This window comes from Dermacentor andersoni, chromosome 7 (assembly GCF_023375885.2).
Source record: "Dermacentor andersoni chromosome 7, qqDerAnde1_hic_scaffold, whole genome shotgun sequence".
In the NCBI taxonomy this organism is placed as follows: Eukaryota; Metazoa; Arthropoda; class Arachnida; order Ixodida; family Ixodidae; genus Dermacentor; species Dermacentor andersoni.
In genome coordinates this window covers 103,680,015-103,706,507 of record NC_092820.1, presented here as the reverse complement: position 1 = coordinate 103,706,507, position 26,493 = coordinate 103,680,015, and the positions used below count along the sequence as shown (strand labels likewise).

General features: G+C 47.8%; 1 protein-coding gene across 1 annotated transcript; it reads right to left on the bottom strand.

The window, feature by feature from the left end:
• Positions 1 to 13,035: 13,035 nt before the first annotated feature.
• LOC126534005 (protein Skeletor, isoforms B/C-like) lies at positions 13,036 to 19,614 on the bottom strand. Its single transcript, XM_055072573.1, has one exon. The coding sequence runs from the start codon at positions 17,669 to 17,671 to the stop codon at positions 15,611 to 15,613; it is 2,061 nt and encodes a 686-aa protein (XP_054928548.1). The 5' UTR covers positions 17,672 to 19,614; the 3' UTR covers positions 13,036 to 15,610.
• Between the last annotated feature and the right edge of the window lie 6,879 nt (positions 19,615 to 26,493).

Genomic DNA, 26,493 nt, shown 5'->3' with positions numbered 1-26,493 from the left:
TGCTTGCAGTTTGGTTGTTGCCTTGGCTCTCTCCCTTAGTAGATCGCTTAATTTCTCAACTCCTTGCGATTTTTTGTTTCCAGTTGCCAATTTTGCACGAAAAGTGCTATACAATTAGGGAAAAACAGACGAGGTAACGGGCGACAGTCATCTTACTTATGGGTTCAAGGGTTATTGCAGGGTTTCATGATGGACGCTCTTGCACATTATTTTATTTCCCACCTTATCTAACCAATATCACGTGTATATGGTTCCGGGCATCTGCCAGCGTCGCGGCGAGCCGTAACTCGAGGAAATGATGAAGCAAAGGGAAAAGTTAAACGCAATTGGCGTTTTCTCCGGCCGCAACTCGTTCCATGAGAGTACAGACCAGCTGAGTAACAGTCGCATTCCTCTCCTGGTGCCAGGATCAGCCTAAACAAAGAAGGTTGAACTAACAAAAGCAACAGCTATGCGCGTGACGGTTGAATAGATGGTGACAACTGAACGCATCTCGACTTAATCGCACGGGTGCGGAATCTATGAGAAAACTGTCCTTCACATTACAAGAGATGCCGATAACTACCGCCATCTGGAAGGAGTGAAAAAGGCAGCATATATAATGCTGACCGATGAACAGCTGCCAAGTATCAACATTCATCTCGCGGCGCTTTAGGAATGTGTGAGGAGTGGTGGCGTGGGTGGGGGAGGGGGGGGGGGGGTATGCCACTTGATTTCGGGGGGGGCCCGGGCCCCCCCGGGCCCCCCCTTGGGTACGTGCCTGATTCTTATATGCGCTATAGGCGTGCTCTGTTGACTAGATCGCGGCGGGTATTTAAGCAGGTGGTTCTTCGAAAATAAAACCAGTTGTTAGAAGTCGCAAGTCCTTTTGTTGCTCCTTTTCTTCGTCCCTGTTTGTCTGCGCACAAGAAGTTGTCTTTGTGTCTGTCGGGGTAAGGGACAAAACAGTGCGTGAGGAATTCGCACGCTGCGCCAAGCCCTCGGTCGCGCACGCATCCACATGAATCGCGTGCGTTGCGGGCGGCCGCCTCGAAGCGAGCGTCCTTATCAAGCCGGGATCTCGTCCGCCTCGCGCTCGCCCTACGGTGAACCGTCAGCAGCCACGCCACTCAAGGGCGTCCGCTAGGGGTGCGGTACAGTTTCGTTTGCAAACAGATCAGTGTACAGTAGATTCCGCTTAAACGCAGCTCGAAGGGACAGAAGCGTGTGTTCCGTTTATCCCAAGTTTCGTTTAAGCGAAATATACAAATATCACTACGCATTGTTTTATTCTGCAAGTGTCCGACTGGTTTTGATGTTACTGTGGGTGCTTCATTGCGCTTTGCTTCAAATGTTGTAGCTTCTTTTGTGCGAAATTGTGTTCGAGCGCGAAACAATTCGCAATAATTCAGCGCAGTCCACGCGTTGAAAACGGCGCTGCAGACATTCAAAAGACATCCAACATATGTTCTTGCCGTACGTTCTGAAGCGGCAACGCGCATTGGTACAGCAATATCTGTTTCTTCGTCAAAGGAATCGCGTTCTTCTCCACGAACTAACACCGATAATATTTTCAACCTACTCCTCGGAGCAGGTAACAAAGATGTCGTCTGAGCGTTCTTATAGCACGTGGTCCCACCTACTCCGTATAGTGCTCGCTTCCTCCTGGGAGAAACGCCGATGCAACTTCGACAATGTCACAACCACCTGGTGAACTGAATTTTTTTTTATAACATCATAATTTCACATTTTTCTTATATTTCCTGTTCCACATATGCCTATGAGGTATAGGTTGTAATTTAACTAGTAACTTAGCGCAATCGAAACCACAGGAACAAGAAAGGTGGATAAGGACAGGCGCAGTATTACGGGTTAAATTATGGAAAACCAACTAGCCCAAAAATCAACTCTTCTAGGTGGGTTGTAGTTTTGTTAAAGGTTCTGTTTAACCTGTTTAACTCAAGTTTGCTAACGTTGTGCCTATGAGCGGCCAACCAAAGTTGATGCCATTCTTGTTCCGTTTAAGCGAGTTTCGTTTAACCGGAGTCCACTGCATTTTTCTTTAATGATCGCAATTCATAACGCCGCTGAAAGTGGTAGCGTCAGCCATTTGCACGTCTGGAACCGGTTATATGAACTCTTCGGATGACTGGAGCTTTTTGCATTAGCGCCAGTCACTTGTCTGACTATCTCGGTTAATAGGTTAGTATAATTTTCATTACGCTTTTCTTATTTCTACTTGATGTGATGTTAAAATGCATTGCGTCCGTGGTAAAGGCAGTCCCAGGAGCATCGTTTAATTATCGCTTATCCGCTGTTTGTAATAAATTTCTAGCGTATTTCTCAAAACGTTCGGCACGTGCCGTAAGGTGATTACTTAGATTTTTTAATTAAGCTTTTGCTAATCAGCTAAGCAGTTAGTGACTTTTCATGAAATCATTATTTGACTTCTCGAGCAGCTACCTCAGACAGTTGCATTGTGCTGTCTACTGCAGACAAATTTTTTAAATCTTGTTGCGACAATAGACCGTGACAATATAAAAAAAACGTACCTGGTATATGCATTGCGCTCATGCGAGAGGGCGCAACCAGCGCTCTTCTTTGGGGTCAACGTCTCATCTGGAGTTCATGCAAGTGCGTCCTTTGATTGCAAAGCAAATATGTACACTGGCTCAATGATCTGGATTAACGTGAAAGTTGCATCGGTGTAGCGTTTCCTATACAATGATGTGACCCGCCGACATTGAAACATATATTTTTCGCCTGTGTACGAGCTGTATTGCGTTTAGTAACCTAAAATCAGCTGGTCGCATCGGCACTTAGATTCATATATACTTGCGTCTTCCTATCTCTTAGCGCTGCACATATATCACTTTCCGTGGCCCCGCTAATTGATATTACGGCGAAGTGCGCTTAAGTAGGTCATGTAATGTGTAGACATAACCAACTGGGGCCCGTATTACGTAACGATTTTATTCATTTTTACATTATTCTTTTCCTCAGCCACTGGAGCATGACGCCCCGCATCAGTTATCGCCGGCATTAGTCACACACAAAGCAAAGCACATATATATGAGGAGTTTTTTTTCGAAATGAGCCAAATCCACAAACCGAAACTGGGTCAGATAAAACGGTAATGACAAGAAAAACTAGGCAACTTTCTCATAGAAAAACCGTTGCAACGAAATGGGTCAAATAACGCCAGGCGAACGTGTTCGCAGATCGTATTTCGTATCGAAATTGAGCCAGATCCAGCTGTTGCACGGATCAAAATGAGCCAAATCCATTTGCCCAATAGGAGAGCGCTTTTGGCATGACGTCATTTAGCCATCGCTGCCTCCTTGTCAGTTCCCGCCAAGGAGTTGGTTCCCGCCTGACAGCTCAGAGTGTTTCGTTCGTGTTTTCGCGAGTTCTTCGCTTTTCTGATATCGTTGTTCATGGATTCGGATGGCAATGAAGAGATCGGCGAAAGATCTATCCCTAGACGTCGACGGCGAAGTGACAAAAAGCCGCATCACCACCGTAAAAGCAAGAATGCGCCGTTGCCAAAATGTAAACACGCGAAAAAGACTCTCAGGTGTGCGCTTGTGACAGAAACATCCACTAAACGTTTCAAGAAGAAGTTTTACGAACTGTGTAGCGTGGAACAAAAGGCGTTCGTTTTGATGTACTGCACGCCAACAGCCGTAAAACGTAGGAGAGGAAAAGAAGCGGAACCTCGTCGGAGCCTTGCTGTTGTTTACAAGGTACGGATAGAAAATGGCCAAGAGATTCGTGTTTGTCGCGATATGTTTTGCGCAGTGCTTGATATTAGTCACAGCACAGTTACTCGCTATACAAAGCACAAGCATGAAAAAGGTGAAGTGAAAGCCGACAGTCGTGGAGGTGACCAGAAGATCAAGCGCTACGGTCGAAAGCGATCAGCTGTTGTGGGTTTCATTAAGCGACTTCGGGCAAGAGAGTCGCACTACAACCGGAAGAAGACAAAGAAGTTATACCTTCCAAGTGAGCTGAAGAGCATCCGAAACCTGTGGCAGATTTATAACCAACAAGCACCCGAAGATGTGAGGGTGAAGTATGGCTTCTATCACCACATTTTTCGAGCGACGTTCAATCTTTCGTTCAGAACACCGAGGACAGACGTTTGCTCTGTGTGCCTGAAAAATGCGTATGAGATGAAAACTTGTGGAGATGTTTCACAGAAGCAGCGTGTCATAACAGAGCAACGTGTACACAAGTTGAAGTATAAGGCTTTTTATTCCCTGCTGCGTGAGAAGAGGGAAGACTTGAAAACATTCTCATTTGATTGCCAACAAAATCAAGTGCTCCCCAAAGTTCCGGACCAGGAAGCCTACTACAGCCGCCAGCTCTATCAGTACCACCTCTGCGTGGTGGAAATCCAGGCAGATGGATCAATGCCCAAAGAGGCCATCCATTCCTACACATGGAGCGAAGATGAAAGCTTCAAAGGAAGCAACCAAGTAGCCAGTGCGGTACATAATACACTTCGAAGCGCTAACTTCGAAGGAATTAGAGAGGTGCGGTTAGTAGCCGATGGCTGTGCTGGACAAAACAAGAACAGTACTGTGCTTTGCATGCTTCTTTGGTGGCTCCAGAATGAGGCTCCAGCAGGTGTCTCAGTAGTTTCCCTTGTGTTTCCTGTCACAGGACACAGTTTTTTACCCCCAGACAGGGTATTTGGCAGAATTGAAAAAGGTGTTAGACGACACGAAGAAATCCTGAATCCACAAAGCTACCAAAGGATTTTTTCAAATCACGGCACTGTGTTAGAGCTTGGAAAACATTGGCATGCGTACGACTGGAAGGCCTACTGCACGGCGGTGATGAAGTCGACATCCAGCTTGCCGTTCAAGATAACCGAAACGAAGGTCTTCTACATTCAAAGAAATGCAGCTGGTAGGAGTCCTCAGATTAGAGCAGAGCCTCACTATAAAGTTTCTGCGTCAAATTTCGTGTCAGTGCTAAAAAGGGGAAGGTCCCTTGCACAAGCACCCATAAGATGTGCACTGTACGCACACCACGTCAACGAAATGAAAGTCAGAGATGTGACCAGCCTTCTTGTGAAGCATTTCGGAAATCCCTGCACCAAGCACACCAAGCAGCCAGACCAACCGCAGCGATCATCAACACGACCTGCCCTCCTTGATGCATCTCTGTATGCCAACCGGACTCCGCCGAAGTGAGGCCACCCTGCTTTATCGCTTATGGCTAGGGGTGGCCTTCACGAAATCTTACTCGTTTCGCATTGGAATGGCCGACAACGCTCTCTGCAATGCCTGTCTTTGCGAGGAGACGCTGGAACACATTCTGTGCGACTGTCCTGAATATAATGTTCAGAGACAGTCCATGGCGTCCGTTCTAGCGCACCTTGACAGTAGACCATTGTCAGTTGCAACCATTTTCACATATCGCCGACTGAAGACATCGCAGCTGAAGGCGACGAAGGGACTACTTCGGTTTATGAAGGATACGGGCTTGGACAAGCGACTGTGACAGTGATGTCACGTACCACACAAGAGTGACAGACTGTAACCAACGATGTGTGTGCCGTGTTATGTGCCCTCTATCTCTTCTCCCCATCTTTCATCCCCCCCATCCCGCTCCCATGTGTAGGGTAGCAAACCGGTTAGGCAAAACTGGTTAACCTCCCTGCCTTCCTTCTCCACTTTTTCCTTCCTTCCTTCCTTCCTGGCAAGACAATGAAGAGCTTGCGTACTTCGTTAGTGTCTTCAGGCGCGCCCAAGGAAATGATCCTGCGGAAGAATTAGAAGAGAGCTGCTTATGCTGCCAAGAAGACGCACCTGCTCTTCAAGTATAGTTCTATTGTTCTTGAAGCACAGCAAAGCCCTGCTGCCAATGTTATTATAGCTTTTCTGTCATTATTACATGATGCCATTCTGGAAAGCCAATTTTAATAAAGTTTTCATAACAATACCGCCTAAAATCCAGTGTTTCAATTCAATACGAGCCAAATCCAGAGTTCTCAGCCTAATATTGGGCATATCTGCCGCATAATTTTTCATTACTTGTGGTCGTAAACTTGCCCTAGCCGACATGTAAAGCATATCATATAATAGCTTTGCTAGCGTTGCATTTAGGTCCGGTAACAAATTTTTGCTTTTTTCTCAACTTTTGTTTACGTGGATTTGACCCATTTTGAAAAAAAACTCCTCATATACAATAACTATCGTTCTAGGTTTCTCAGCTTCCTAACGGAACAGTTTTCGGGTTGATAATCCATGGATATCTCGGCTTTTCATGCTGCAAAAAGGGTTCTGTTAATTAATGGGATATCCCGCACGCTTCCCCATGAATGCTCTCTCCGAAACGGCATACAAAATTCTCACGCGGCATGTTTCAGCAAGTGGAGTAGTCTCCTTTAGCAAAAAACGTTCATATACGTAGGCCGCGGAGTTTTACCCCTCTTCAGCATTTCTTGGAGGAATACTTACATGACACGTGTTACTTTTTATTAATAAATGAAGGTCCTTGACCTCGATAACGCCATAAGAAATGCTGAGAAGGCTCACCTGCACCATAAATAGCAAAACCTTCTCTACGAACCAATTTCGTTTTCGTTTCGCAGAAGGTGTATGTGTTTAGAAGCCATGACGCAGGAGGTGGTCACGTGGGAACACGACATCGCGACGTTTTGACACTCGCTCCGGCTCGATCGGGTGTCTGTTACGCTGCAACGCGCCGCAATGAGTAGCAGCATAGCGGAAGACCGAGTGAACCCGAGCGCGTGCCAAACTTCGCGATCTCCAGCTCCCACGGGACCACCTGCGGCGCCATGACGCCTGAACGCATACGTCTTCTGCGAAACGAAAACGAAACAGGGCCCGTATTCACAAGAAAAAGTTCTTACGGTAGAATATTTCGTAAGAGCAAAAACTGTCCAATAGTGACAGCGAGCATATTATTAGTGAAGGCCACCGACCAATCACAAAACGTTCTTGCGAATAAGGACCTTTGTGAGTTCGGCCTCTGATTCGTACAAAAGCTGTTATAGTAAATAATTTTTTCAAGTTCCAAGGCCAAGGACCTTGATTTCACGCAAATGATGAAAACTCGTAAATGCCTTAATTCACAACTATAGTTTTGATATAGTCTAAGCTCAACGCTCACCTTCATTTACGTCCCTCCTAAATGTGCTTCTACCGATCAAACAGTGACACACGGGAACCTGCTGTGGTGGCTGGTAGTAACTAAGGTGTTGCACTGCTAACGTGCTCTAAGCATAAATTCGCGGGATCAAACTGATGGGCGCGAAATGCAACGACGCCTGTGTATCGTACATTGGGTGCAAGTTACAGAACTCCAGGCGGTCAAAGTTAATCCGAAAATTCCCACCCCCCTTGTGTGCGTGTGAGAAAGACGGGTTGTTATCCAAAAGCGCATAATTGGCTGATATGCGCGCTTTTAATAATCGTTCTTCAGAAGCCACCATAGTTTGCAGCTCCCATTCAACGCTACTATTGTTGCAACAACACGTGAAGGCAGAGTAAGGATGTCGTCATTGTGCAATAGTTATTTAAACGCGTAATATTTTCGGTGGGGTTTTTCTGGACAGAACAGGGAATCTTTATTTGAGCCGCTTACTCCAACCTGATCAAGGCTCGTCAGTTTCAAATTGACTTTGTACCAGCCATTTTGTGCAAACCTAAAACTTACGTTGCTTTCTGCTAATAAATTCGAACTTAAACTATTATTTGTCTCACGAGGGCATTTCTGGTTTCTTTCATCTAAGCATAGGCAACATTCACGCGATACAGTCATGTCCCGCTCACGTTTAGAACCCACGGTTCTGCTGCGCATATAGTTAGCTTGTGATCACGTGATCAGGCATACGCGCCCGCGCAAGGAGCTAGTACTCAGCCGCTCGTTTCAGTCTTTTTTTTTTTTTTTCATGCACCTCCCGTCTTGCAAATCTTTGTAGCACAATTTCTCGCGAAAGCCAACTAGCTCAGCGTCAGCGTCAAAAAGCTTCAGCGTCAGCGCACATTTTCTTTTTTTTTTTCTGTTAGACTTGTGTGTGTAACGGCGGAGAAGGGGTTAGCGCACTCAATTTTCACGGTCCTAGGCCCAAGAAATGTCGCTAGTTGCACAGACGGTCAACTCCCGATATTCTCTGCATTCTTCGACAGCGTGGTCGATGACCCTGTCAGGTAAAATGCCGGAATTTACTTTTCGCGAAAGCAGCGACAGTGGCGGGGGCGGCGGCTTCACAACGAGCAACAAGGGCCGTCAGTTGTCCACTCAGCACAATGTTGCGACCACGTGCGGCCCCGTGAGCGTAGTTCGATGCACAGCGTGAACAGGACGGCACGAAGGAAACCAGGATGGGAGGCGGCGTTACCACAACAACAGACGGGGGTGTATGCGGCGACAGTGGCCCGCCTTCTTGGAAAGCCTCGGCGTCGGAAGATCGCTCCCCCTCTCGCCAAGGTTGCTGCCTGCGACGAATCGTCCTTGGGGCGCGTCGAAACCACCCGCACTCGCGAGCATATGGCTTTTGAGCAGTCGGCGCTAAAGTTAATTTCACCTCAAACAGATGACTTTCGCGAACGTAACACGGCATCGAAGCTGCCGCTGCGGTCGAATGTACAATAACAGCCCCCACAACGTAATGTCCGACGTTTTTAACTGGCGGTAAATTGCAGTGAACTGATATTTGACATAGCCAGTTCCACTGCATTTCAACATTCGAAAATGCCCTCTGACGAATTTTCACCGCATTTTATTCACCAAAAAGGAAACCAGCGGGGCTAGCTGTTCATGCCACAGTGTCGGTGCTGGACGGATAGATGTACGTTAGGAGCAACCCTGTCGAAGTAGGGTGGGTATTTTCATTATGCATGTTTCCTCGTAGCCTCCTCGATAAGTTTATCGAGGAGGCTGTGCTTTCTTACAGTTACGTCACCAACCCACCAGCCGTCTCGGAAAAGCTGCCGCGCCCACGAGCTTGCAGGGCAGTTCGCGGGCCATGCGGCTGACATTTTATACCGAACGGCCATGCTTTCCGTCGCCGACTTTCATATTCTGTTCCTTTTTTTTTTCTCCCCTAAGGCATGGATGAAGTGTCCAGTCAATGGGAACAGTCGCGATGCCTTCTACGGCTACTACTTATTCTGCTTATGAGGCAAGCCGTAGTGAAGGATTCCGGAATAAATTCCACCAGGTGGGGTTCTTTATCGTACACCTAAATCTAAGCAAACGAATGTTTTTTTTTCTGCTTTTTCTTTGCATTTCACTGTCATCAAAATGTAGCCGCCGCGGCTCGCATCTAACCCGCGACTTTCCAGCTCAGTAGCGCAACTTGGCTACCGCAGCCGGTAAGAGGATTCTTTGCGTCAGTATAGTATCCTATCTAAATGCACGTGAACAGACGAATTCTTTTCTCAGCTCCCACAGCACCCAGTATCGGGAGGCTTGCTGCATTTAAAAGGAAACGTTAATATATAGTGATTGCCGCAAGTCAATATGTTATCAATGCCGTCAACTAAAAAATCATGCAAAATCGTAAAATTTTAAGAAACTCGCGTACCAAGTTAAAAAATTAAATTATGGGGTTTTACGTGCCAAAACCACTTTCTGATTATGAGGCACGCCGTAGTGGAGGACTCCGGAAATTTCGACCACCTGGGGTTCTTTAACGTGCACCTAAATCTAAGTACACGGGTGTTTTCGCATTTCGCCCCCATCGAAATGCGGCCGCCGTGGCCGGGATTCGATCCCGCGACCTCGTGCTCAGCAGCCTAACACCATAGCCACTGAGCAACCACGGCGGGTGCGTACCAAGTTGTCAACTCTATCTCAGAAATAAAAACAAAATGATAGCATGAATGTGAAAACTACAGGTAATAATACATTTAAATTGGAAAGAAAATTCGGGCGTTATTCATGAGTAGGACTTTTGCAAGCCCTCGAAGACATTGTAACAATTTCACCGTAAACACTAAACTTTTATTACATTTATCTTCATTAGATCGCATCTCGGCATTAGTTTACAGAACTGCGGCATCTGTCTTTGGTGCAGAGTTACATACTTATAAACGTTGTGGTTCAGTTCTATTTTCTTTTTCTTTGGCTTACCGATTGCCTACAATTTTGGTAAAACCTTCACGCCCTACATCAAGGTTCTACTTCCTACAGTCAGCAGAATTCAGCCTGCTCTATTAATTGGTCGTTTGTCTAGTGACAGTATTTCTAAATTTCACATGTATTTGAATAGGGCAGTCGCAGCTGGCCCCAAGCTAAAGCTTTCTCTTAAAAACTACTACTACTACGACTGCTCATAAAGGATGTTTTCAATTGCGAGATTGACAATGCAAGCTTGTTGTTCAGAGATACTGAATCGGGAAGAAGTGTAATTCAACACACAGACGCAACAAGAAGCGACAGGCGCAACATCTTCATTTATCTCTGAAAGAATAGTGCGTCCTGCTAACGAAACATCCTCAAAAGTGTTTTTCTTTCAACACGCTACAATCAGGTTGGGGTCGTTAGCAAATTTCGTGTTATGACACCGCGTTCTCAGATGCACTAACCAGACTTGGAACTGCAGTGGGCAGCGTCTTTCAGTTATGCTTCTCGTAACAGGAGAACGTCTTTCACAGTGTGGTGGCGGCCTCTAAGCGGGTCCCAGGCTTAAAACAGGCCGCAGCACTCGGCATGGCGTTACCAACCTATCAGTCGCAATTTGTTGCGCAAGTACGTCATCCCTGGGATAGAGATTGCAAGGTATACAGAACGGCGATTTAAGAACAAAGGTCACTTCAAGCCTGCCTGTACGGTTCCGTTAAAACGCGTCCATCAGTAAAAGGAAAAACGAGTTCAAAAAATGTATACAGCAAATTATTTTGCACACCTAAAGGGCCCCTCACCAGGCCCCATAGCAAATTTTGATTATACGGTGGAAGTTGTTACGTGTCCTCTAGGAGCGTTCTGCCGCAAAAAAAAGTTTTCAAACCGGCTCATTAATAGCCGACATAACAATATTTCAGTGCCGCGAATCCATGATTTCAGGAGGCGAGCTCCACTGCCAAGCGAGACACTCTCTCCACTCGCCCCGTCTAGCCTCCGCAAGCGAAATTCCTTCCCTACGTTCTCCCATACCGGAGCTGGAGGATCTCGCGACGCATACGTCACAGGCTCCGCCTTCATTTTTTTTGTTTCTGCTCGCTTTTTTGCGGCACGGCGCACTTCCGCTGACGGCGTCGCTCGCGAGCTATTGTGATTAGAGAGTTTTAGCCCAGCGGGTTTACGGCCAGCGGAGCGGAGACGCGACTGCGCATGCGCACAACGCTGAGGTGGCCAGCGGTTTTACGGAGCAGCGTTTACGCCCGCTGGAAAGCACTCCCCAGCGGAGGGTATACGCAGCGCGCGGGCGTGCGAAACGCGCGCGGGCGTGTATGGGAAATGCAAGATTTCAGCCGAGAACATGAACACCGGCAGTTCTGCATCGACGGCGGCGACTACGGCGCTGACCCGTACATTAGTACTCAGTACATTATTAACAAATAATGTACTGAGAACATGTAATATATCTTTATTCAACATCTCTTGCATTATAAAAACAAGCGTAATTAAAATTCGTTTTTGAGTAACTACTATTCTGTCCACTAGGTGGGGCAGCAGAGCGCCCCGCTCGAGCGGGTGAGTGATCCGCTGGGCTAAAACTCCTTTTTCGCGCGGCGCTCCGCTGAACTTTAATTCGTCTATTCAAGCTACATATTACACAAATAGCAGATGTTGCCTTGAATAATTCTTAAAGTCACGTGTCACCACGAGCGACGTCACAGCGCAAACACGCATGCGTAGGCGCACAGGCACGTGTAAGTCATCCTCCGGCTTGGAGCGCGGCGGCCGCGAGCAGAAGGGAAAACGCCATTCGGTTTGAAATTGCAGATATTTCCGCGACGCGTAGCGATGTAATTTTTTGCGACACGATCGTTATCACGCATAGTATGCTCTGCGCTTGTCAGTTCAAAATGGCCAGACCTGGCCAGAGGCCCTTTAAGCATGCTGGTTTGTCGCATGGCTAACCCCGTTACCCCTAAACCAGTAAAATTAATATTATGCAGGACAGCGAGCTCGAGGTATACATATGCACCTGCGATGCGAGAGGCCGCATAGCTGAAACTGCCTAATCATTCTCACCGCTTGGGGCGCAGCAAATTTATCGCACGAGAGTTGCACAGCGGTAGCTCTTAAGGAGGACTTCGTGCGGGGCTACATAAACTAAAACAGCGCAAAAACAAAACAATAACTAAAACAGCACAAGATATGGAACAAGAAACAGAGATAGACAATCAGCACAATGTTTGTATCTCTTTCTTGTCAATTTTTTGGCACTGTATTAGTTCATAAGTAGGTAATAAAGTTTAGTTAAGGTAGTTTTCCTGTCGTCTGTAACAGCTCTCATAATGTGTCTACGTGCCACAGAAAGTCACCGGAGAAAAAAGAAAACTTAGTTTGCCGCACCAACGATTCGATCTTAGGCCTTAAAGCGACTCTAAGGAGAGACAGAAAATACTTTAGGCGGTATTAGTAAACAGCCTTGCAAAGTTTCTATTTAAAAAATTTAGAGACACACTCTTTTTCCCGAGACAAGGCTTGCTATATCAGGCAGAAAACACGCAACAAGGAAAGACGGGTGGCCACTCCTCTTTGAAGTGCTAGCACGAGTCCACCGGTGATGTCACAGATTTCGATGGCGTCTGCTTGGGTCTAGTTAATTTTTTTTTCTCGGTTAAGATGTACAAATTGCGTTCTAATTACCCATAACCGAACTTAGCAAGTTTTGAGAACCTTTAATGCGCCGTAGATGCTCAAACACTATAGACACTTTAAAATCCATGTACGTTTAACAGTCAAAAACAAGAAAGAAAAAAACAGTGTTGCGTGCCGCCTTAACTGGCTCGTGTACCAGAATATCTGTATAGAAAAAAAAATTAAAAAGGCAGCATGAACGGCTATATTAGGGATTATATAGATGCACGGAAGTGCAAAGAATTTGGCAACCACTTCTCGTGAGAAAAAACATGAATGTTTATTAGAAGTTGTGTTCTTAAATAACAATACAGCCTTGAAGCTGCGTTGGAGTCGCCAAGTCAATAAAAGCATTTGTTTCGCCTGTAAAATTAACAACAATACCAGCATTCGTCACTTCAACAGTTCCTCTCTAAGGACGTCTGGTAATTTCTCCCTCGAAGCCGAGTCGGTAGCACAATGTTGCCCACACACGCTGGCATCGCTTTCTCGGCTATCGGCCAGTCTTTTCTTTTTTTTCTCGCCCTCTAAAATTCACACTCTCAAAGCAGGCGCACAGTACTATTGAATTGCTATGACAAGCGAAAACGCCTTTTTTAACAGTCCTTTAGCATTTAGTTTACACAGAAAGCCATTTAACATAGATATTGCACAAACATGCTTCGCGGCATAAAAACAAAAGTCGGTTTGGGAACAGAACGTAAGGCCTGGCTCACGCAGCTATCTGCGTGTATTAATGAAAAAACGGTGTATATTGTGTACCTAGAAAAGAGCAAAACAATTATACGAGCTCGAACCTGCGATACTGAGACAACTCAGTGAGTACGCCTCGTTACAGAAGTTCCTTGCACTTTGTTGTTGATGAAAATCTCAATGGTAATGCACATGCGGTGGCCTTACCGTCCGTTCCTCTCAAAATCTTTAGGTCTGCGATATAAATATAAACATTTTCTCGTCCGGTGGCCTAACATATCGCTGTATTACACAGCCCCGTTCAAGTTCTTCATAATTGTTCGGTGACTGTGATTCACTTCAGCTCCGTTAACAGCACTGCCTTTACTTTTGTGTGGCGCTTTACTTCGCTGCGTGTATTCTAGCCGAAGGAACATGGAATTTAGAAGTATTTTTTGGGCAGCAACTAGAGGATCGCTGTTTGGATTATTTCATGGGGAGTAAAATACTTCACTTTGCCCATTTGATACGACCTTAACTTGCTTTATTCGTAAACAAATCCGCTCCAAAATGGCGGCTTTTAAATACTGGTTTGTAGAACGCACGTTCGCAAAGTTAATTTTATTTAGAGCTGTACATTTTGTCTCTCTTTGCATTAAAACGCAATGCGGTTCTGACACAGTTTCACCGTAGTGTTTCTGATTATGTTACCGTTTATTCTGAACCTGGCCCAAGAGGCGAAGTGTTTAAAGAAGTTATGAAAATGTAATAGCTATTAGGTACGCAAATATAACCTTAGTATCATGCTGTAGTGCGATATTTATTAATTTAATTTTGTTACTGTAGTCCATTTACGTATTTTATGTGCTCTAGCAGAACTTGTGCTTTTCTCATGGCTTAGCCATTGCAGTGTGTGATCATTGCTAAGGAATGTCCCCTTATGCCTCTCTCTATATCTCTCTTTCGTTATCACATAAGTGCTGACCGGTCCCGGGACTATGCCAGGTAGATATGTTTCCTTAATATGGGGAATATTCGCATGACGTAATGTACGCCATCTTCTAGTCCTATTCACAGCTTCCACTTAGCTGCTCAAGACAAGTGGATCGAGATAACGCGCAGATTTTCACCGTGCTGGCTGTACCATAATATGACTAACTCGATGACGTCAGTGCCTACCCCTAAAGGGTCAATTTTTCAATATTCCGGTCATGTTATAATTGCGACCATGTTGCACACACATGAACAAAGGTGACACATGTATAGAACGTAGCGGAAAGTACCAATCACATGCTTACGTTGATGACCTACCATCATAGACTAAAAATAAGAAGAATGCCTTTTCCTAGAACTAGTGCTTTTCATAGCTTCGCTTGCACCTAACTTTGCGCCAACAGCTGGGCACAAAGGGAGCGTGCTTCGTCGGCGTTTGCGAGAATTCATGACAATGAGTATTGAAACAAGATTCTCCTCTCGCTTATTATGGGAACAACATTCTCTCCCTTAGATGAGTGGATGGCATTATGTTCGCAGAAGGGTATGCCACTCACGACTACAGAAAAAAAAAGAAAAAGTATTAGCACCTGAGGGACGTCACCATGCATCATCACCAACATCATCATTGGGCTTTTTCGTGAACTCACGTGCGCGGGTGATACTTTGGCAAAGGCGCGCTCGCCACACCTATCTCACGAGACTAGACCCGATATTAGAGCTTGGCAGACTCGACGAAGGCGCCATTTTAATACAGCACTCTTCCCGTTCCCCACCGTGTCCATGAGCTTTCAAGTGATCCTTTTCGATTGCTTAGCACATCTACTATTGGAATACGGTCACAAATTAACCCATCTACAGGAAGTACAGACGGGACGAGCGTCTGTACTTGCCTGAGCATGCATGTCAAAGTGCGCTCCTCTTCATAGCAGCTATACGTTCTACCGAGCGTATACCGTTCTACCGAGCGTTCGAGGCGCTCTTGGCGAATCTGGCGCGTCGCCGCCGCGAATAAACGGCAACCGGCACTAAATCCTTTTTTAACGGAACGATTAAATCTCGAAACTGAAACTCGAGTCCCTTGCGGGGAAAGCGTTTAAGTACTTTGGACGATTTCTTAAATATTATCACCACCACTTCGATCGGCCGACGAGACGGCGGCGTCTGTAAATTAATAAGCGCACACTATCACGCTCAACGCTGTCAGCAGCGTGGCCAGCACGGCGGCGGCACTCGGCGACACCCGTTGCCACGAGACGGCCCCACTGCCCGAGACTATCTCGTCCACGACGACGATCTTCCAGCCCACGTTGGGCGTCGTGTAGCTCTGGTAGTAGACCACGTCCGGCGTGCTGTCGTTGGGCATCCACGACAGCACCGCCGGTTGGCCGTCGTCGCACTGCAGGCGCATCGTGTTCCGGAACTTGGGGAAGCTGGCGAACTCGTCCGCCTGCCGGGGCTCCGACGTGTTGTAGAGCCAGGCGCAGAGCCGGCCCGCCGCGCTCGGCTGCGGCCGGCCCCGGCGGTCGAACTGGACGCCGGCGTAGATCTTGACCCCCTGCCGCTCCTGCTCGGTGAGCCTCGCGTAGCCGCCGGCGGGGCTGTCGGTGATGTACAGCGGGTGGTAGTACCGCGCGTTGTGCGGGTTGTTGCCCCCTTCCACGCGGAACGTGTACGCGTGGCCCCGCTGCACGTGAATCTCGGGCACGAGCACGCCGTTCATGTACCAGCTCTCGCCGGGACTGCTGCGGCCCGTGATGCCCATGTAGCCCTTCCACAAACCGGCCGGCCCGATCCTGGCGACGAACGTGTCCACCGCTTTGTCCCGGATGCGGAACGTGGGCCAGGGATCGGGCTTCTTGCGTTTCTGACCCGTGATGAACTCGAAGCAGTTGTCGGTGGCCTCCTTCCTGCCGAAGTTGATCTTCAGGTTGCCCCTCGGGAACATGTGGTGGAACGAAGGTTCCTTGTACTCGTTGTACTTGCCGATGGCCCAGACAAGGTAGGTGTCGCCGTCGGCGTTGAAAATCTGGTCTCCGTCATCGTCCGGGTTGAGAAGCGTCCGCCGATAGACGAAGCTCGTGAGCCCGTCCTTGCGCGTAAAAGTCAGGATCTGGTAGCTCTCCTTGCCTTCGACCTTCAAGTCGGGGCAGACGCCCCGGTAGCGGCCCAGCACGTTAGAACACGGGAACCTGTCCGATATGTTGTAGTCGACGGCGTTGGCGTAGTGACCGTCGATGTAGCAGACCGCTACATCCGCGCCCACCATCTTCGAAGAGTTGGCAGCGCCGCTGATGCCGAAGGCGATGTACTCGTCCTCCTCGATCTGCCCCGTGAGCTGGAGCGTGATGCTGCGGCCCTGGATCTCCCAGCGGACCTGCAGGATCGCGTGTAGCTGCTCGCAGTTGGGCAGGCGAGACTCGTGCTCCATCGATCCCAGCTGCGAAGGCGGGATGTCCTGGCCGTGCGGCACAATCACCGATCCGTAGTTGTCGTTCAGTTCCGTGTTCCACACGCTCAGCCAATCGATGTCAAAGACGGTCATCTTTCCGGGCAGCGTCAGCTCGATGGTCTTGTCCTCGTAGCGGCCGAGCGGTTCCAGGTACCCTTTCTCGTCCGGGACCTTCTGGCCAGCGCTGTTCGGTTGCGGTCCGAGGCCGACCCAGAAGTAGGTGTCGGAGACGTTTCCGCTGAAGTAAAAGTCCGGGATTTGGATGGTCTTCGAATCCACTATCACGACGGTGCCGGAACGCACGCCGGCGCCGCGCCGGGAGAACTCCGATATCCGCCTCGGGGAGGGCGGCTCGAAGCCCTCGGGAAAGAAGATGTCGCCGTAGTTCGCGTGCTCCCGCAGGTTCCAGACGGCGAACCAGCGGATGCTGGTAATCTTACGCCGGTTGGGAAGCTGCAGATATATGTCCTTGTCGGTGTACGGCTGCAGCTTGTTTGTCTTGCCTTCTTCATCTGGAACGATGAAACCGACGTTGCTGGGACGCACGCTGGATCCGGCCCAGAAGAACGCGTCCTGACCCAGGCCGTCGTAGAAGAAGTTCTTGATGAGGATCGTGTACTCGTCGATGGCGTACACGTGACCGGACACCTGATGCGCGTACGTGTTGATCTTGCCGATGTAGAGGCCCTCGTGAGTGTCTTCGCATGTCACCCTGCTCAGCAGTAGGCTCGCCGCCGTCGCGAGGACGGCCGTCACGCTCAATCCGCCGACCGCCGTCATCGTTGGCACTGGCGCGCGCACTGCACAAGCGGAGACCTCGAAGAGAGTATGGCGCCGCCGCAGCTAGCTTCGTTGCTTCCCGCACTGACACGCTCACACTCCATCTTTTCGCGCGACGTCGCCACTAGCGCGCACGTTGTCGGCTCGCATCACTCACCGGAACACAACACACCGCTGGCTCTTCTTATCCACGGACGAAAGCGACGATTAGGCGCGCGGCAGAACACCCACCTCGGGGCGCAAATATTCGGCTATCCGCGCTTTCACTGCTCGCGAGCGAGCGAGCCGGGCACGACGGGCAGGGCAGGGCGGGTGCACAGTCTAGCAGACGCGGGCAACGTCGCTGGCCTACATTCCACCCGGTTTGTTCCACTGCTCGGGCAAGCCTTCGCGAGGGGAGAGGGACGTGCGCAGAGAGAAGGGCAGAGAGAACGCAACCCGGCCGACGACGTTTCGGCTCGCTCGGAACCGGTATACCCACGGCCTCCTTCCCGCGGCAGGTTTCTCTCCTGTCCTTCATTCTGCCCCGCGACGCGGCGAGACGTGCTTCGCGGACCTGTGGGTTTCGCTTAGCGCGCAACCCTCGATTATAAGCCGGCGAATTAGACACCGCGTCGCAGCCGGGTGATGCTGTGCGCGGTTAAGATTAAGAAGCGGTCGGTGTTGAGCCATACTACCACCCACACAACTCCAGAAGGGGAGGGGGGGAGGAGGAAATAAGATTTCTGCTGCACTCTGAGAATTGAACTCCTTTTCAGTAAGCTTCACAGGGCCCCCTGACGCCCTCCCCTTTGCGTCCATCATATGGTGATGATCAGACCGTGTATCACTTCTCGTTGTGTCATCGTTTCTCATCATTAAAGAAAATTACTTTAAAAGTGCCATTTTGGCGTATTGGATTGAATCTTGCTATGCCTTATATTTTGTATCTGGCAGCAGGCATTGGATTCAGTTCTCTGCACATGCGTTGAGACATTTCTTTTTGATTCAAGACTATCCCTTCTTAGATCATAATTCTCAGCTCAAAACATTATTTTACTTTTCCGCCTTATTTTAGCAACATTTTTAACTAGGGTTTTTCTTTCACGTCTGAACATTTGTTTTTCTAGCTACGTCCGATTCTTGACCCAACACAAGTAGTGTTTTTTTTTTTTTTTGCGATATCGCAGTTCTGAATGTTAAGATCATTTCTTTGTCTAAGCGACGTCCATGAAGGTGCTAAGGTTGTCGAACAAGTGTCACTGCGTTCCGCTTAGTATTGTATTGCTTTTTATTATTTATTTTTTTCACTGACACGCTGGCTGCTACATCAGCAAGGCCCATTTCCCTTTTCATGCTATCAAATACTACCTGCTAGTACACTTTGAGATAAGATCCATCTTCTTGTTTCCTCTTACTCGGTTCTGGAAAATCCATGTGGCAAAAGATACTGCGACTTACGGTTAGTATGCTCTTTTGCTTACCGCAGTATTATTTCGCATTATAGTAGAATTATAATAGCCGTACTATCACGGAGCAGTAAATTACAGTACCTAATGTTTACTCTGGCACCGTAACCTTAGGGTTAAAGTAATGAAATAAATTCTTACTGAAATAGCTATATCGGCCTAGATATCAGCCTATAGCTATTTATCGGAAATAGCTAGATATCGGAAATAGACATCGGCCTATAATCCCTCAGCAGCAAAACAATCTCTCGCAATTTTCTAAACAGTAAGCGTTAATACTAGCATATGTGTTCTGCTGACGGTAGAATATGTCGCCTTGGTTGTCGAGAAAACGCATTTGGTTGTGTAACGTGGAGGGCAGTGAGTAGTTAATGAAGAAAAACATAATGTAGTCGCTGCAGAGATTCTGTTTCTTGCCATGAAATTCCGCTGTCTAGAGGTATGATTCTTTCAATCATCACGGCTGCTTAAGGCTAATCTAAGAATGTAGTTAAACCATATCTCGACATTGCCAAGGGTAATTATTTCATTCAGATTTAGTAAGAACCCTTATTAGCGACTTGTCCTGGCGTTTCCTTCAGTTAAACGCATGACATCGAACATAAGTTCTCAGCACGATGAACCGTGCACTAAATCCGTGTGGCGATGCAGTAAAACTCGCCACGTGATCAATTAAAAAAAATATACGAAGAAACTGAGGGGCGGCTTGCTAGTGACAGGCTCCGATATCACTTTTCGCAAGACCAGGTGGCTCACAGCGGTTTCTCAGCAGCTTGTATGAAGAAGGAAAAAAAAGATATAACAACAATGTAACGGCTTACACTTTGCGGACCTCTGAATTTGAAAAGGAATCCCTGCGACGCTCCCTGGCTGCTCTTTCGATTCGTAGCCCGCTGGGGAAAGGGGGAAGGCTCCCCAGCGGACCGCGAATCGGGAGAGCAACCAGGGACCACCTCAGGGATTCTTTTTCAAATTCAGAGGTCCGCAAACTGTAAGCCGTTACGTAGCCTTTCCCGGTGAGCCAATGGAGCGATGCACGCGTAGGCATGAGGTAAAAGAAGAACTTCGACTTTATTTTTGGTTACCTCCAGCTTTGAAGTGTTGGCTAAGTAGTGAAACTGTGGTTGAAGACATGCGTATATACGGCAGCGTCTTAAGAATTACTCATTTAAAGGAACACGAAGCAGAAAATTGCACTTCAGCTGTATTACTAACCTAATTCTCCTTACACGCCTCAAAAAAAGAAAAAGAAAAGCCGCTCTTATACCGTGACTGAAGTCAGAAAAGACACAAGAACCAATAACCAGTGGCGGCGGCGCGTTTAGGTTCGCGCACTATCTCACCGTGACATCTTTGATTTTGACGATGTCTGCTCTGACCTAGTTGGCTTTTTTTTTTCTTTATCGGTAAAGAGCGACAGTGTTGCATTCGGAAGTAGACATATACTGAGCAGGTTTCGAGAGCACTTACTGTGGCCCAACGGCCCAAGTACGAAATAACGCTTTCAAATTCCTGACATCACATGACGTACCTGCGCGAAATTCAAAAATGGAGTTTGGCCTTCGTTTTCTTTACTACGCAAACGACGTATTACTGCGAAATTACCGAAAGTAGAGTTTTAAAAAGAATGCTCTATCAGCCTAACATGATTCAGTATGTTTCTTTAGTGTCCCAATTTCGAACTCGGTACTTGTCTAGCTCGTTGCAGTGAACAGTTTGCACGGCATGGAACTGTTTAAAATGTAATGTCTTTCTTTATATTACTTAAGTTCTTATAAAAGTGTGTCATCAATTTAAAGATAACAACAATAACATACCATCATGAGCAAAACGAGAAGAAGGTGAAAGCAGGAGCCACCGTTTCGATGAGTGGACTTGTCTTCTTCAATGCGACATCTGTTTTCCTGGCCACGGTGGGGTTCTTCTAAAGGAGAGAGGGCGTAAGGCGGGTAGCTGCGGGAACAAGCGAAGATGTGTTCGCAGCGAGGGTGGCAAATTGAGAATAAAGGAGAGCTGTGCACAAGGCGAGTAACACGGCCTTCTGTCAATCACGTGTCAACGGCCGTGTGTCAGCCGGCGTGCCAACAATACTACAGTCAGATTAGCTAATCGAAAATATTTCGCTCCCTGTTTCACTCGTCATCTTAAAGCATGGAAGATGTCTGTACGCTGTGCTGGTTTTGAGAACAGAGGCGCCAATTTTTAACAATGCATTCCGCCCGATTCTGTGCCACTTTTATCATCCACCATTCAAGGCCGCCTCATCCCATGGATTACGTGGACGGAACGTTGCTCTAGCCGCTGAGGAAGCGGAAAACGGATGACATACCCAAAAAGGCAGCCCTAGAATATCGCGGCCTATATGCCCTGACACTTTCTTCGTGATCGCAGAAGCCATTGCTATCCATGATCCATCTACAAATGTCTCGCTTAGTGTCTCGCCTCTTTCTTTTTCTTTTTTGTTTTTGCCAAGAACTTGTTATGGGGCAAGGGTTCCTCCGCCTCCTTGCTTCCATCCCCCTTAGGTACAACTTGAGGGGCGGGGGGCGGCAACATTGCACTTCCACGAGACTTAGCGACATACTGGCTGTATTCAGAAGTTTGACCTTGTAATTATTCTGTTGTTTAACCTAATATTCTACCGGCATAAAAAAATTTTGGTCTTCCTCTTCATCCAATAACCATTTTATTTTTGGCAAATCTTTTCCTTTTTTCCAACTGTCGACAAGGCATGTATTCGTAACTCTTTGCTTTTCTTTTTTTCTTACCTGGATACCTCTGCACAAATTTTCCTATTTTTTTTTTCAACAGCAACGGCACTTGTGTGCTCCACACTAGGTTTGCCTAGTCCGTGCGCCCATCCCTCCATCCCGGTACGCCGACGACGGCCGCTGTTGAAATCGGAGTGTTTATGTCGTTACCAGGCTCCCTCGCTATCCCCAGCTTCCTTATTAAGTTAAATATTATATTAAAATGGGGTTTTACGCGCCCAAACCACAATCTGATTATTAGGCATGCCGTAGTGGAAGACTCCGGAAATTTGCACCACCTGGGATTCTTTAACGTGCACCTAAATCTAAGTACGCGGGTGTTCCCGCATTTCGCCCCCATCGAAATGCGGCCGCCGTGGTCGGGATTCGATCTCTCGACCTCGTGCTTAGCAGCCCAACCCCCACAGTCATTAAGCAACCACGGTGACTCCAGCTTCACCATGGACTTATGGCGAATAAAAACAAAGCTTTCTCCAAAACAGCCACCTCTGATGTCCGAACTCATGTCATTACAGCATCGTGCATTTAGGAGCTAACATTCGCGTGATCGCCCAACACACCTTTTCTTTTTAACCCGCGGAAAACAAAACTGAGAATATACTATAGACAGGGAGAATTAAGAACTTCGCTACCCTCACTCAAAAATTCAGGTAAACACACACATGCGTCCAACAAGTACATTTATTCTGGTGGAATTTCCTGTGTGGCGTTTTTTACATGAGGTGCACTTGGACGATAAATCTGGTAGATTACGAGCTTTTAGCATGGCGATCACACAGTCTGGAATTCCAGAGACTCTGTAGACCCAGCAGCAGGAACATGTCACGGCGTGGACCGCGAACCTTCCTAAATGGCAGAAACCTAATTAAGATTCGTACATCACTTGTAAAGGTCCGCTGCAGAGTGCCCAAAAAATATCCCGTCTCTACAGTCTGAAAAGGCCATCAACTGTATCGTGAGCCTTATTACGATAAACCATATCAGGATGTACTTAGACGGGTCAGCCGAATGTCTCTACATCCGGGAGTTATAACTTTTGTTTCTTTTGATTGCACTCGAAAACACTTCCTGCTAAAATCTGCTTATGGGCTGCTTTGTGCCATGGTCGCCGAGGTGTCGACTATGTCCACGTGACCAAACAATAAATCGCTGTTTTATAGATAGCATGTGTACGAAAGGAAGTTGAGTCCGCCACACACAAAAAAAAAAAATATTATAACAGCTTATCTATCTAAACAACACTTTTCTTTGTCTTATATCACTGTGTCTTAATTGGCAATTATATATAAGCTATTTTTCTTTATTTCAAGTTATAGTTTAAAGTAATGCGTAATTCCAAGACCCCGTTTCTGCACACGCTATCCAAGAACCCTGTGACCGCTGGCTTCCTCCCCTTTCCTACGTAGCGGGTAAGCGCAACAATTTGATGAAAAAGCACGCAAGCAAAAGTAACATGGTGATTTGCAGTGCGGTTGCTTGCTGCTGTAGCAGTAAACGAGTTGAAAGCCGAAGGAATCGTGGAGTCTTCTGGCACTTGTTTTTTTTTTTCTGTTTCGGCGAATACCTTCACGACTGTTTTGTTTTTCGCCTCACACCTTCTTCTCAGAAGATTCTGCTCACCTATATGACGTAGTCCGCGGGTAGCATACGCTGCTGTGAACATCTCAGCCAAGATTTGCTGTCGTAGGCGCTGCGCGGAGCTTGCAAGCGAATCGCGAAGTCACCTTTCTCTCAAACGCCCTCTTTTCAACAGAAATCCCTGTCCTCTCTCTCTCTTCTAGACGCACTATTTCGTCATTCCCTTAGACGGCTGCTATTGGCCGATAGCTGACATCACGCTGCGGTCGTCTACACGGCGTAGACACCGCGGCCGCCGCGGGGTGCCGCCACGAGTCCACTGGATAAGCGAACTGCGGCTCGCTGAGGACAGCCGCGTGTGGCTTATGTTTAGTGCAACATAGGCACCAAAGGCGAACGTCGTGGCGTCAACGTTAGCATCTAAAATGAAAGTTCAACTGCGCGCCACTGTGACATGTAGAAGGTGGACTGTTGTGGGCACGCCCCACTGCGCCGTAGCCATCGCAGTGCAAGGCACTGAAGAAGAAAGCAGAGCGCAGGGGAGGCCGTGTTTGATTGCTAATAACTCCGCTTCTGCTGAGTGCATTGAAGTACTTATTGCGGCAAGGTATTTCTGAAAGAGCCTACTTTCACTCCAAATGCTTTTCTGCACTTCGATAAAATGTGGTTCAGGGCCCCTTTAGCATGACAAATGCTAATGTTGGGATTCCAGCGTTAACAGCGGCATCATTGTATACGATAATGAAGTCCTAATTAGTACCGTTCAAGTACTTGGCGTGAGGCGAAAGTAATTCGCTGCGATGGCTGGCACTTCACTTTTGCTGGCAATGTTTTACATTGTCGTTTAAGTTGTTAGCAGTTCCAATAGAGTCATTGCTTAATATTTGTTGCAGAGAAGAAGGGACAGAAAAGCCTTCTGACCACACGGTAAATTATCGTTTCTACTGGCACCCGAACGATGGGCGGCAGTGAAGAGCTATGAAAGGAAGGGTATATAGAGAGATTCTTGGCAGAAGCAGGGAAACAAAGGCACGTGAGGTTTTGAAAGCATTCCATATAGAGAAAAGAGGAAAAAACTGTGTTAGTGATACTTCCGTTACCCTCTTCCATGGAGGAAGGAAACTGAGGAGAGGCCCTACCCCCTCCGCGCGCTAGGAGAAAAGTGTGCAGGAAATGACGTAGTAGGTTCTCCTCTTTTTTGCTGATTATTTTAATCTTTGCCGTGGCGGCCACGGCTTTCGAGCCACAATGGCGGCTTTGTTTTGGTTCTGTGCGCTCACACTTGTTGCTCCGTAGGCTTCGTACCGTGGCAAAGGCGCTGTGCAGGCCAGGTTCGCGTTGGTCTCCGTGTTTTGTTGCGCTGCGTTAGCTGGACCGTGCTCTCCCGGATGTTGCTGTGGCCAGGTGGGACACGAGGAACTTAAGTTCGTGAAATGAACGCGCATGCAACGCTGTACGCAATGTACCGCACCACGGCAATGGCAACGGACGAAGGAATATTCGCGGGAAATTTTGCCCTCTTTCGCGGAATCATGCTGACGTGCTAACGATTGTTTAGTATTGCTGCGGAGCGCGCGGGTCCGAGCAGCGCGGTTGCGCGCAGCGCGGCGTGGTTTCGCGAGAAATGTAAACAAGAGAGGAGAGCTGGCCCGATAGGCGGAGCAACGCCATGAGCAACGCCAACTTCCGGCTTCACTTTAGCTTCACAAAGAGTGACGTCAGGGCCTCTCCTGAGTTTCCTTCCTCCGTGCCCTCTTCAAAAGCGAAATGTCCTATCTAGAACGGTTTGGCAGATGATGCAGTATGGTTATTGCGCGCATGTCTGTGATTTTCCTTATATTTGCTGATTTTTCGGTGAATAACAGATAGATGAACTATGCGCTTGTCCTTTGTCGTTCTCCCTCTCGTGATCGTCTCAGTTGGCACTGTTCCTTCCTAATTCAAATATAGAGAAGAAACGTTACAAACGGATCGAAAAATGAAATTCTGGGCTTTTACAAGCGGTGACTCTGAAATTCCTACCGACAAGAACTTATCCGAGTCCAAACTTTATTAAAGAAGCTATATCCAGAAAGAGAGGTACCAATCAATTGCGAGACGTGTAATCGCATCATTACTCTGGATCATATGCTTGGGCAGTGGGCTGTGTCTTTCACACACTGTGACAAGGATAGAGACTTGTGGCGGTGAGTCCTTTACAGTGCAGTTCTTTTCGATCAACTACAGGCCGTCCAGAAGGCCCACGATACGGCGGTAAGGTTAAACCTTCCTGTCCCGACGCACGAGCCGCCTGCGTCAACCTAAGGGTTGATCTTCAGGACCTGAATAAAGTTCATCATACCACACCATACGTTCCAAAAGAAAAAAAAACTGCGGTCTCATTACGAGACACGCCGTAGTGGAGAACACGAGATTGGTGTTGACCGCCTGGGTGTACGGAATGCGTGGTACTCGAATGCCTCGGCATCCCGTCGGAATTCGGCCGCGCCGCAGTTGGGATCGGAGCCGCGCTCACGTCGTACTCAGCAGCGCAACGTCGCAGCCCCCGAGTTAACCGATGGTCACCGCGGCACGCATTGCTGAGAAACGAATGTCACAAATTAAAAAAAGCTACGTACGAAATGCGGGCATGCATAGTTCGCGACTAAATGAAGCGTTCATCTTAGTTGGCGTGTTCTTTTTGTTTTTGTTTTCTTTTTCACATCGCGACGTGCTTGTTTTACGGTCCAGCACGCCGTCACTGGCAACATCTGGAGCACAAAGTTCAGCCCCCCAGCATCGACTTCGCCGACAGCTGCTTCGCGTCCCGATTTTGTTTTTTCATCGACGGGCGTGATATCCCGTCGTGCCCGTCGGTGGAAAGCTGTGCCTAACTAACTCGTTCGCGGAGCTGTCGGCGTTGTAGCAGCTCCTCTGTTTCGCGCGCAGCGGCGCGCAACAGTGGAAGGGCATCGCTCGGGCAGAGAGAGGGGACGAGCGATAAGTGAGACGCGAAAGGCGAGGAGGTTAAGCGGAACATAAACAT